Source organism: Schistocerca piceifrons, chromosome 7, assembly GCF_021461385.2.
Source record: "Schistocerca piceifrons isolate TAMUIC-IGC-003096 chromosome 7, iqSchPice1.1, whole genome shotgun sequence".
NCBI lineage: Eukaryota > Metazoa > Arthropoda > Insecta > Orthoptera > Acrididae > Schistocerca > Schistocerca piceifrons.
Genome location: NC_060144.1, coordinates 320,704,722 through 320,716,715, shown reverse-complemented (window position 1 = coordinate 320,716,715; position 11,994 = coordinate 320,704,722). Strand labels below are relative to the sequence as shown.

The 11,994-nt window shown below is 40.5% G+C and overlaps 1 protein-coding gene across 1 annotated transcript in view; it reads left to right on the top strand.

Annotated features, from left to right (window-relative positions):
• The first annotated feature begins 6,100 nt into the window (after nt 1-6,100).
• LOC124805657 (venom carboxylesterase-6-like) overlaps nt 6,101-11,994 on the top strand; it is a 64,465-nt gene continuing 58,571 nt past the window's right edge. Inside the window, exons 1-2 of the mRNA XM_047266224.1 lie at nt 6,101-6,148; nt 7,652-7,786. Coding sequence (XP_047122180.1) covers nt 6,101-6,148; nt 7,652-7,786 — 183 coding nt within the window. The remainder of the gene's footprint in view (nt 6,149-7,651; nt 7,787-11,994) is intronic.

Genomic DNA, 11,994 nt, shown 5'->3' with positions numbered 1-11,994 from the left:
CAAGACAGGAAATGGTGGAGTCAGTGTGGTATTTCCAATCTCACTTATCTTCGGATGATAAGGAACATGAAAAGATATGTATCACAGAGTGTAGTACTCGAGATACGGTGATCTGTGTAACCACAAAAGCTGTTGCGAAACAGTGACCTTCGGATAGGCAATGAGACTTCCAGAGAAAACTAGATGTGAAAATAACGTGAGCATTACTTCGCTTGAGTGGAACTAAAAAGTGTTATAGGAGGACCAAAGATCTGCGTAATCCACAAGAGACAGAAGCTTAAGTAAGATAATGCCCTATGTTTTAATCGTTCCCCAAACACTGACGACTTAGCATCTTCATTTATGCTGTCTCAGCATACTTCAGAGGTACAGTTGTAGGCAGCGTGCTTTCAGGCTTGGCTCTCGGCGGTTACAAAACCATACAGTGATGTTCTCACCGCATCAGTTTACATAAACGTGACAAAAAATAGCCCAGGCTCTTTCAAGTTCTGATACAAATCAGGAAAAATACATGATTGAGATATAATTTAAGTAGAAATAGAGAAATTTAGTTTATTTTATCGTTTATTTCGAATTTCAGTTTCGTATTGTACGCATGGGTAGCAATGAGACCTTACATAACGTTGTTTGATATTGAATTAAAATTCATGATTTGCCATTCGATTTAAATTTTAGGCACAACATCTACACGCACAGTCATAAAAATATAAACTTCTTCAGAATAGAAAATTTGTAGTCATAATTACTCATTTTACAAGAAAATTCGCATGTATGAAGATCGAAGTGAACGTATGAGACCTTGATGCTGACGCCGCTAGTCATGTTGTATGGTAACTACTTCTGAGCAGCACAAAGTCAGATATAAACAGCAGGTCACAATCAAATCTAGGAGAGGTGATTAAAAAGTCTCAGATTACAAAATATCCTTGGAAGCTATCACATATGATTTGGAATATAAATGTTCAAAAATGTGACAGTATAATCGAATCTTCGATGAGGTGTTATAGAAGATTACAGTAATTCGTGGTCTGTACATATCGACATGACTCATACGTTCCCACAAATATGATTGTAGTAACTTTCACAATTGTGCGCTAATCATACAGCCAAAAAATGAGCTTACAATAGGCATTACATTTCCAATGCACGCTACTCAGAGTTTTGTTGTGGTATCGAATGGTAATTCTAACCCCCTATTTTGCGTCCAGCAGGATGAAGACTGCATGTTATCACATCATGAGCTGATAACAGCGTTCTTAATATATAACTTTCTTCCATGTTTGACCGTTCCATACAACTGATTTTCAACCAGCTTCCCAATGAGCTGGAGACTAGATACTAAGCGTAGCTCAGAACTGGATGCCAAAGCAGTATTAACTCGCTTTCTTGTCTGGTGTGTGCTGGACTACACTTTGTGTAATACTACTTTTTCCATCTTATCATTCATAGGAAGAACGATTCCTAGTAACCTCGGCGTCATCTAAAACATCTAATTTTTATCTTAACAGCCTTTTCGCATGATGTACGTAGGAGGAAGCAATATATTGGTTGTGTCAGGCCAAGAAAAACTGAAATAAACCTGAAATTTACCACATCTCTCTTTTATAATATCATCAAAATGTTTGAAATCGATTAAAAACTTCCGCACTACCCTCAATAAAATGGAGAAAACAATTATTTACATAAAATGATTTTTGACATACCACGTTTTTACATTGGCCTAAAAACGTAAAACAATTTCTAGTAAACGCATACAGATTCCTAACCATACACCGATAGTCCTCAAAATTTGTGATCTTAAATTCGTAATAGCTATGAAGGTTTAAGATTTTTTTTTTCTTTTTCTTTTTCACAAGTAACCAGTTTTAACCACTGATCAGAGGCCACAAGCCATCAGCAAGAAATCAGTAATAAATACAAAATTGCAACATAATAAGGTAAGACATTTCTTAATTAAAGCATTTTGTCTAGGAATAATTAAAAGAATTACTCCCCCATAACTTTCAGAACAAATCTCAACTTATGGCTCTTAAAAGGTTTTTTAGAAATGTAAATTAGTTTCAATATTAACCAAACTAGCCTTAGAATAGAGAATCTGAGGCTGCAAATACTAATTACCAGATCACAATTCCAAACATTCAATTTTCAGAACAGACTAAACATAAAAGTTAAGTGCCAACAGATATGATCGAGCAAGATTTTCTTTTACACGCATGGAACGAATATAAAATGACAGTCATGGCAAAATAATTAGAAAAACATCTCACACATAGACCACTAAAGAAACAAAAGCACAAAGTTTCCAAATATTAGCGCAATGAGTACAGGCAGAAATAATCTGACCCAGAAAATCTGATGGTTAATAATAAATCTGATATTATCACCCATTTCAGGAGAGACAGAAAAGGTTTGGCGGAAAATATTAACATAGGAGCTTGTAAAAAAGAGCGTAGGGTAAACAAACTTAAGAAATACGGTACTAGCGTGAATAGCTCTGCTAAGGTAATGTACGGCGGCCAAAAATAATCCCGAGAAACACTATATCGACGCATAACAGTAACAGGTCCCCACAGCCAATCGCCACCTCCACAACAGACCCGAAACTTGTAGAAGTAAGAGCCGTTAAGCACCATTCAGATGAAACATGAGCTAAAATATGTAATATAATTCACCCACACCTTTATAACTTAATGATATAAATCCGTTAAATACGCAATGATAATCAAACAGTGGCGTTAATCAAACCTTCACAGGGCAAACGTCATTTAATAACATAAAACAGTAAAATGATGGCTTTATATACGTCTCCCCCCAAAACAACTTAACTGAACAGGGTGAAATTATTAATCTCAGAAAATTAGTTCAAATAGAAAAACAGTCAATAAGTCACCTAGGCTATACAGCCCGACTTGTTTGCGTCAAACTGAAATTTCTATGGAAACAGGAGCTTACCTCTAGGAGGCGGTATTAATTGCTAACATTTACAAGTAGGGCTCTCTTCTATGACACAAAGGCAGAACGATCTAAAACACAATTTGAACAGCATGCGTTAGTTCGACAAATTTAGTTAATATAATTAAAAGATTCAATAATAAATCCAAGAAAATATCCCAAGGCGTTGAAACAACTACTTAATAAACCATATTTACCATAGAGCTTATGAGGAATTTAACAGCACTAGACACGGAATTTCATTAAACACTAGGATAACAACAAACGGCCTGACGGCTCACAGGAAAATAACACTGATTTGAAGGCCACCAGGTTTAAAGCTTGTCGCGTAAACAAGCAATAGTAAAGCAAAACTTCAAGTAACATCTACAATGGCAAGCAGCCACCGTTACTTGTGCGGAACAAGCACTAACCATTAAATGGATCAAACTCAAACAGACCAGTTGTATTTAACAATAATTACAATGGGTAAAAAATTTTTGAGATAGCCATAAAGCGAGAGTTTTAGAGGCGGGTATATCGCTGCCCGAGTGATACCAACCATTGCTGCATCAAGAAATCGTTATTCCATAATTTCAGCTCAATGCAAAACACCAGCATCCAAAAGCACGCAGCATGGACATAAGGGAAAACAGTTCAGGTGAAGAACACTGAAGGGAGCGGTGAAACCGATGGAGCCGTTAACGGTACATTCGTAACTACTCGGCGTCCGCACAAATAGGGCCAACGGCCACACAGCTGACAGGCTTACCACTGTCGGTGTTTCCCCGTCACGAGGTACCCATACACTTCCCAACTCCACACGCTCCGGTTTGTTTTCAAGACTTCGCCATCGATAACACACAGGACGCCAAGAGTAATTCATGCCAGCTTGCGGGGAGGCAGCAAATGAAGGGGCAAGAAAAGATGAAATGAAGTCGCCATGACTCATACATACAGTGTGAAAATTATTGAACTATATGAAAAAAAGTCTGTCATCATTGGCGATGATGTGGCGCAGACGAGTAGCGAAATTCTGCATGAGGCGCTGAAGTGTCGGAACATCGAAGCTAGCGATTATCAACTGAATGCCTGTTTTCAGCTCATCAAAGGTCTTTGGGTTATTGCCGTACGTCTTGTCTTTAATGCAGCCCCACGAAAAAAGAGCCGCATGCGTGCAGATCCAGAGAGTATAGCGGCCAATCGAGGCCCGTGCCACTGGCCTCTGGGTACGCCACAGCCAGGATGCGGTCCCCGTAGTGCTCCACGAGGACATCAAACATTCTCATGCTTCGATGGGGTCGAGCTCCGTCTTGCATGAATCACATCTTGTCGAAATCAGTGTCACTTTGGAGAATGCGGATGAAATCATCTTAAAAACCTTCACGTACCGTTCGGTAGTCACCTTGCCATCAAGGAATATCGCACTGATTATTCCGTGACTGGACATTGCACATCACACAGTCACCATTTGAGGGTGAAGAGACTTATCGATGGCGAAATGGAGATTAACAGTCCACCAGATGCGACAATTTTGCTTATTGACGATCCAGTCCAAATGTAATGGGGCTTCGTCGCTAAAACAAGGCATGCTTGTGCATACTAATTCCTGTCAAGCACCACAGCCAACCAAGCAGTGTGAACGTCCAAACGCATACCGTTCAGAGCTTATGACTATTTTATTTCATGTAGTCCAATAATTGCTACCTTGTGTGTGTGTGTGTGTGTGTGTGTGTGTGTGTGTGTGTGTGTGTGTGTGTGTGTGTATGTGTCTTGAGGAACGAAATGAAGACGTGAACCTGTGACCGGAAACGCCATCCAAAGACGCTAAGAGTGCCCGTATTTTTATGCATGTAAAGGGTTTTTCACCATTCATGTCACACACTTCTAAAGATTGTAGAGGAGACGTGATAGATAAAGTTTTACATAGGAACCCGTGTTCAGAAAGTTCATCCAGCGACGCTACAGAGCGTCAAAGCTATAGACGTCGGTGCCTGTAAATGTATGTATGTATAGGGTGATTCAATGATAATATTATTAATTTTCAAGGATGCTGGCGACTGAGGTAAGGGTTCCTGGTTTGAAAACGAACAAGTCGAAAATTATAAGCGATAACGTTTCTGGCACCTCTGACAGTGAGATACATGTACTGGTACTACTTTCTTAAAAATGTAGGGCTCCAAAATGCATACCTTAAGAGCTACGAGCACTTGTTCAATAGTGGAGATGCTCATAGCTCGTCAATTATGCGTTTTAGAGTGTGTGTTCATCAGACATTTGTTCTTGTGTTGGTCCATACTACCAGCTCTGAAAATTGCGTATCCTACATCCTTAGCAACAACTGTACTGGTAGATGCATCCCACTGTCAGAGATATCAGAATGATTTTCGCTTGTAACTTTCGACTCGTTATTTTTCGAACCAGAGAAACTTACTTCAAATTGATACATTTAATATCCATCATCTTTGAAAGTTTGTAACATCATCACGGAATCACCATATATGTACATGCATTTACAGGGTCCGGTCCCTATAACTTTGATTCTTCGTAGCTTCGTTGAATGACGTTTGCTGACATGAGTTTTTATGTAAATATTGATCTATTAAGTGCCTCTACAATCTGTAGAAGTGTGTACCATCAATTGTGAAACGCTATGTACAGTATCATAACGTGATGTTGTTACAAAATTTGAGGGATGATGGAGTACGATGGATGTATCAATTTGAGGTAAGGGACCCTGGCCCGGAAACAAACGAGTTATAGGTTATAATCGAAAGTTGTTCTGATGCCTCTTACAGTGGAATACATGTACTCCTGTAGTTAAGACTGACGGGTAGGAAACTTTCAGTGGCGGTAGCATGGACCAAAACAAGAAAAAAAAGGTCCAATACACATGGGCCCTAAAAACAATACCTGTATTAGTCCCATGTGTGATTAATACTGCATGTCCTACGAGGTACACAGAATTATCGTATTTTGCAGCGCGATCCTTTACTGGCGATAAGTTAGAGTCATTATTTATGATGCAATGTGTTTCTTTGAACCAATCGAGGGATACTTGAACTATAGTTAATTATCGCCTTTCATTACAGATCAAATGATAAATAACTCCGCTCCGATCTGTGGGTATATGTATTGCCAGGATGGTTGCTGCCGCTCAGAGCCTAACATGCATTCTGTTGCGTTGCTGCTAGTCGCTGCTGCCTTCTCCACGAAGGTAGTGGCTGTCCCACGCCTTCCCATCGTTCAAGAGGTACGGTAATCGACATCGAAGGAGGCAAAGTCAAAATTGTAGGTAGCTAATTGATAAGAGACATAGCTGCAGTTCAGACTGTTACCTTACTCTCCGAATGCAAAGAGCAGTAAATAGTTTCCGGATATTACACAGCTTTTGTAGAACTATCCTATGATGAAATCAGTCTTCAGGTTTACAGAATAGCATTGATTTGAGATGTATAGGACTCTAGATTCGTCTGCAATATAAAATGATGTTGTCATTGTAATTCCGTTTCACCATGGTGTTCCTGCAGTCCTCAACCTATCGAGCGTACGTCGGGCCCTTCAGCTGAGTTGTCAGCGGACTCGGCTTCTATTTCCGGCTAGGTCGGAGATGTTCTTCACACGAGGACTGGGTGGTGTGTTGTCATCATCATAATTTCATCCTCACCGACAACCAAGTCGCCCAATATGGCGTCCAATGAGAAGATTTAGGGCAAAACTTCCCCAAGAGGGGACTTTCAGGCAATGATGCCAGACGATTACTTCATTTCATTTCACCAGGTGTATGGTAAATGGCGAAAGTCGGCCGTTTCTTTTCCTTAGGTGAAAAATTCTATATTCCAGCAACATCGAATATGTGTCGGGATTGAACATCATGGGTGTGATTCCACGCGTGAAACTCTTCCTCGACCTTACATAGGGAGCTTTGAAGTGGTGGCTGTGCGTGAGTTCAGTAGGATTGGACATCTGACTCTTCCACCCTTCCCAGAGGGCGTTGTTTCAACATTTAAAGGAAAAATGTCAGTAATGTGATAGTGTCACTGAAGTAAGTTTCAAACAGGTTGTCACAGTTCTTTCAGTTTCATTGAGTGCGACATTGACATGCTTTTTATGGGCTTATGTTTTTGAGAATAGTTTTTAATATTCATTCAACCACAGCAAAGCTTATGTTCACTGCAGTTATCTGCAAATGAACTGGATTGACTCCCCACTTAGTTCCGAAGACAACAATGCCTTATGAAATCACTAACAAAACCGTTCTAGGTGTCTCCTGAAGTGGTTGGGAGAAACCAAAAACTGTTTTACTTGAAGTTTGCTCCTCTCCAAATGCAGACAGTACATTAACTACGCTATATCCATACTCAGACATTACTCCCTTCTCTGAACAGTTAGTTCCCTAAAATTTCATTAAAGTAACATAATTTTGCCTTTCTGAGGGATAACGATCTCTTTCGCAGGGACTTTTCTATTTTTTGTAGGTGGTGTACAGAATCAAGTAAGAGCCCCTTGAATTTCCTTTCTTCCCTCCTTAGGGTAGTTAATAATGATAGTGGTAGAAACTGTCACCGGCAGTGGTATATGAAATAATGCCGATAAATTCTCTTAACGGTGATATACTTAGCCACAGTTAGTGCTACATGTGAGTCTCGTTGATGCTTTCTTCAAATGTGTAATGTTTGTGTATGTGTATGTGTAGATGGTAATTGAGAACTTGTTTTAGGGAGATGACGTATTCGTGACTGTAGAAAACGGTGGCTTGAGGGGTGTGGTGGCCACATCACTGAACGGCGCTCTCTACAACCAGTTCCGGGGCATACCTTATGCTACGCCACCTCTGGGAGATCTTCGATTCCGTGTGAGTAACACATATGAGAGTCTTAAAACGGGTTGTCATCCTATACTTGTAATCACTTTATTTAACTAATCCCGAGGGCATGCAGCTTTACTGTATGGTTAATGATGATGATGGCATCTTGGGTAAAATATTCCGGAGGTAAAACAGTCCCCCATTCGGATCTTCGGGCGGGGACGACTCAAGAGGTTGTCGTTATCAGGAGAAAGAAAACTGGCGTTCTACGGATCGGAGCGTGGAATGTCAGATCCCCTAGTCGGGCAGGTAGGTTAGAAAATTTAAAAAGGGAAATGGATAGGTTAATGTTGGATATAGTGAGAAGTAGTGAAGATCAGTGGCTGGAGGAACAAGACTTTTGGTCAGGCGAATACAGGGTTAAAAATACAAAGTCAAATAGGGGTAATGCAGAGGTAGGTTTAATAATGAATAAAAAATAGGAATGCGGGTAAGCTACTACAAACAGCACAGTGAACGCATTATTGTGGCCAAGATAGACACGAAGCCCATGCCTACTACAGTAGTACAAGTTTATATGCCAACTATCTCTGCAGATGACGAAGAAATTGATGAAATGTATGATGAAATATAAGAAATTATTCAGATTGTGAAGGGAGACGAAAATTTAATAGTCATGGCTGACTGGAATTCGGTAGTAAGGAAAGGGAGAGAAGGAAACGTAGTAGGTGAATATGGATGGGGGTAAGAAATGAAAGAGGAAGCCGCCAGGTAGAATTTTGCACAGAGCACAACTTAGTCATAGCTGACACTTGGTTCAAGAATCATAAAAGAAGGTTGTATACATGGAAGAAGCCTGGAGATACTAAAAGGTATCAGATAGATTATATAATGGTAAGACAGAGATTTAGGAGCAAGGTTTTAAATTGTAAGACATTTCTAGGGGCAGATGTGGACTCTGACCACAAACTATTGGTTATGAACTGTAGATTAAAACTGAAGAAACTGCGAAAAGGTGGGAATTTAAGGAGATGGGACCTGGATAAACTGACTAAACCAGAGGTTGTACAGAGTTTCAGGGAAAGCGTAAGGGAACAAATGGCAGGAATGAGGGAAAGAAATACAGTAGAAGAAGAATGGGTAGCTCTGAGGGATGAAGTAGTGAAGGCAGCAGAGGATCAAGTAGGTAAAAAGACGAGGGCTAGTAGAAATCCTTGGGTAACAGAAGAAATATTGAATTTAATTGATGAAAGGAGAAAATATAAAAATGCAGTAAATGAGGCAGGCGAAAAGGATAACAAACGTCTCAAAAGTGAGATCGACAGGAAGTGCAAAATCTCTAAGCAGGAATGGATACAGGGTCAGTGTAAGGATGTAGAGGCTTATCTCACTAGGGGTAGGATAGATACTGCCTACAGGAAAATTAAAGAGATCTTTGGAGAAAAGAGAACCACTAGTATAAATATCAAGAGCTCAGATGGAAACCCATTTCTAAGCAAAGAAGGGAAAGCAGAAAGGTGGAAGGAGTATATAGAGGATCTATACAAGGGCGATGTACTTGAGGACAATATTATGGAAATGGAAGAGGATATAGATGAAAATGAAATGGGAGATATGATACTGCGTGAAGAGTTTGACAGAGCACTGAAAGACCTGAGTCGAAACAAGGCCCCGGGAGAAGACAACATTCCATTAGAACTACTGACGGCCTTGGGAGAGCCAGTCCTGACAAAACTCTATCATCTGGTGAGCAAGATGTATGACACAGGCGAAATACCCTCAGACTTCAAGAAGAAGATAATAATTCCAATCCCAAAGAAAGCAGGTGTTGACAGATGTGAAAATTACCGAACTATCAGTTTAATAAGTCACGGCTGCAAAATACTAACGCGAATTCTTTACAGACGAATGGAAAAACTAGTAGAAGCCGACCTTGGGGAAGATCAGTTTGGATTCCGTAGAAATATTGGAACACGTGAGGCAATACTGACCCTACGGCTTATCTTAGAAGCTAGATTAAGGAAAGGCAAACCTAGGTTTCTAGCATTTGTAGACTTAGAGAAAGCTTTTGATAATGTTGACTGGAATACTCTTTTTCAAATTTTGAAGGTGGCAAGGGAAAAACGTAGGGAGCGAAAGGCTATTTACAATTCGTACAGAAACCAGATGGCAGGTATAAGAGTCGAGGGACATGAAAGGGAAGCAGTGGTTGGGAAGGGAGTAAGACAGGGTTGTGGCCTCTCCCCGATGTTATTCAATCTGTATATTGAGCATGCAGTGAAGGAAACAAAAGAAAAGTTCGGAGTAGGTATTAAAATTCATGGAGAAGAAATAAAAACTTTGAGGTTGACATTGTAATTCTGTCAGAGACAGCAAAGGACTTGGAAGAGCAGTTGAAAGGAATGGATAGTGTCTTGAAGGGAGGATATAAGACGAAAATCAACAAAAGCAAAACGAGGATAATGGAATGTAGTCGAATTAAGTCAGGTAATGTTGAGGGTATTAGGTTAGGAAATGAGACACTTAAAGTAGTAAAGGAATTATGCTATTTGGGGAGCAAAAACTGATGATGGTCGAAGTAGAGAGTATATAAAATGTAGACTGACAATGTGAAGGAAAGCGTTTCTAAAAAAGATAAATTTGTTAACATCGAGTATAGATTTAAGTGTCAGGAAGTCGTTTCTGAAAGTATTTGTATGGAGTGTAGCCATGTATGGAAGTGAAACATGGACGATAAATAGTTTAAATAAGAAGAGAATAGAAGCTTACGAAATGTGGTGCTACAGAAGAATGCTGAAGATTAGATGGGTAGATCACATAACTAATGAGGGGGTGTTGAATAGGATTGGGGAGAAGAGAAGTTTGTGGCACAACTTGACTAGAAGAAGGAATCGGTTGGTAGGACATGTTCTGAGGCATCAAGGCATCACCAATTTAGTATTGGAGGGCAGCGTGGAGGGTAAAAATCGTAGAGGGAGACCAAGAGATGAATACACCAAGCAGATTCAGAAGGATGTAGGTTGCAGTAGGTACTGGGAGATGAAGAAGCTTGCACAGGATAGAGTAGCATGGAGAGCTGCATCAAACCAGTCTCAGGACTGAAGACCACAACAACAACAACGTAACCTGTTCCAAACCCATATGACACATAGCGAGGTCATACTGTCTTATAAGAACAATTTATCTTAGGCTTGAAACTGAGAATCCAAATAGCCGTAGCGGGGATATCAGTGCTACTTGTTCAAATGACTCTGAGCACTATGGGATTTAACTTCTGAGGTCATCAGTTCCCTAGAACTTAGAACTACTTAAACCTAAGTAACCTAAGGACATCACACACATCCATGCCAGAGGCAGGATTCGCACCTGCGACCGTAGCGGTCGCGCGGTTCCAGACTGTAGCGCCCAGAACCGCTCGGCCACCCCGGTCGGCCAATGCTACTTGTTATAACTATTTTAAACAATGTGTTACCACCATTTAAAAACATTAAACTGGTCATCTTATTGCTATATTTACATATGAATGTTTAAGAAAAATGTAAAACGGCCTGTTCTAAATCATTGCGATTAGTTGTACAAATTGTTCATGGATTATAAATCTAACAAACACATTTCTCTCCTTACGTTGATAGGTTTCTGTCGTTTGAGGTTATTTTCGCAGATACGAGGATAATCACAAAAGTATGGTCTCCTATTTTTTAATAAGTACAGAACTCTGTTTGTGCTGCAGTTGGTCACACTCTTATGAAAAGTGCTTCACGCGCTGTGTGTAAACATGCGCACGCCGCGCTGAGGCGCTCAGTCTTGGCTTGAAAGCCGTTGAGAATGGAGCTCCCGTTGGATGATACCGCGAAGTACGAATTGCGCTCAGTTATTCGGTTTTAGAACGCAAAGAGCACTGCGCCTATTGAACTCCATCGTAAGTTGACGGATGTGTATGGTGAGGCGTGCATGGATGTCAAAAACGTTCGTAAGTGATCTAGAGAGTTTGCAGCTGGTCGGACCGAAATTCATGACGAACAAAGGAGCGGGAGACGGTCAGTTTCGGGAGACCGTTAATTTCTGAGGAGACAGTGTTGAAGGTTGAGCAAAGCATGCGTGAAGATCGGCGAATCACCCGGGATGATCTCTGCACGTTGGTTCCTGAGGTTTCCCGAAGCACCGCTCACAGAAATTCGAATCCATGTCACCTTATCGGAGGCATCTCCCTATGTCAGGTGGACGATTGTGTCCTGCTACAATGTCGTCCTGGCGAA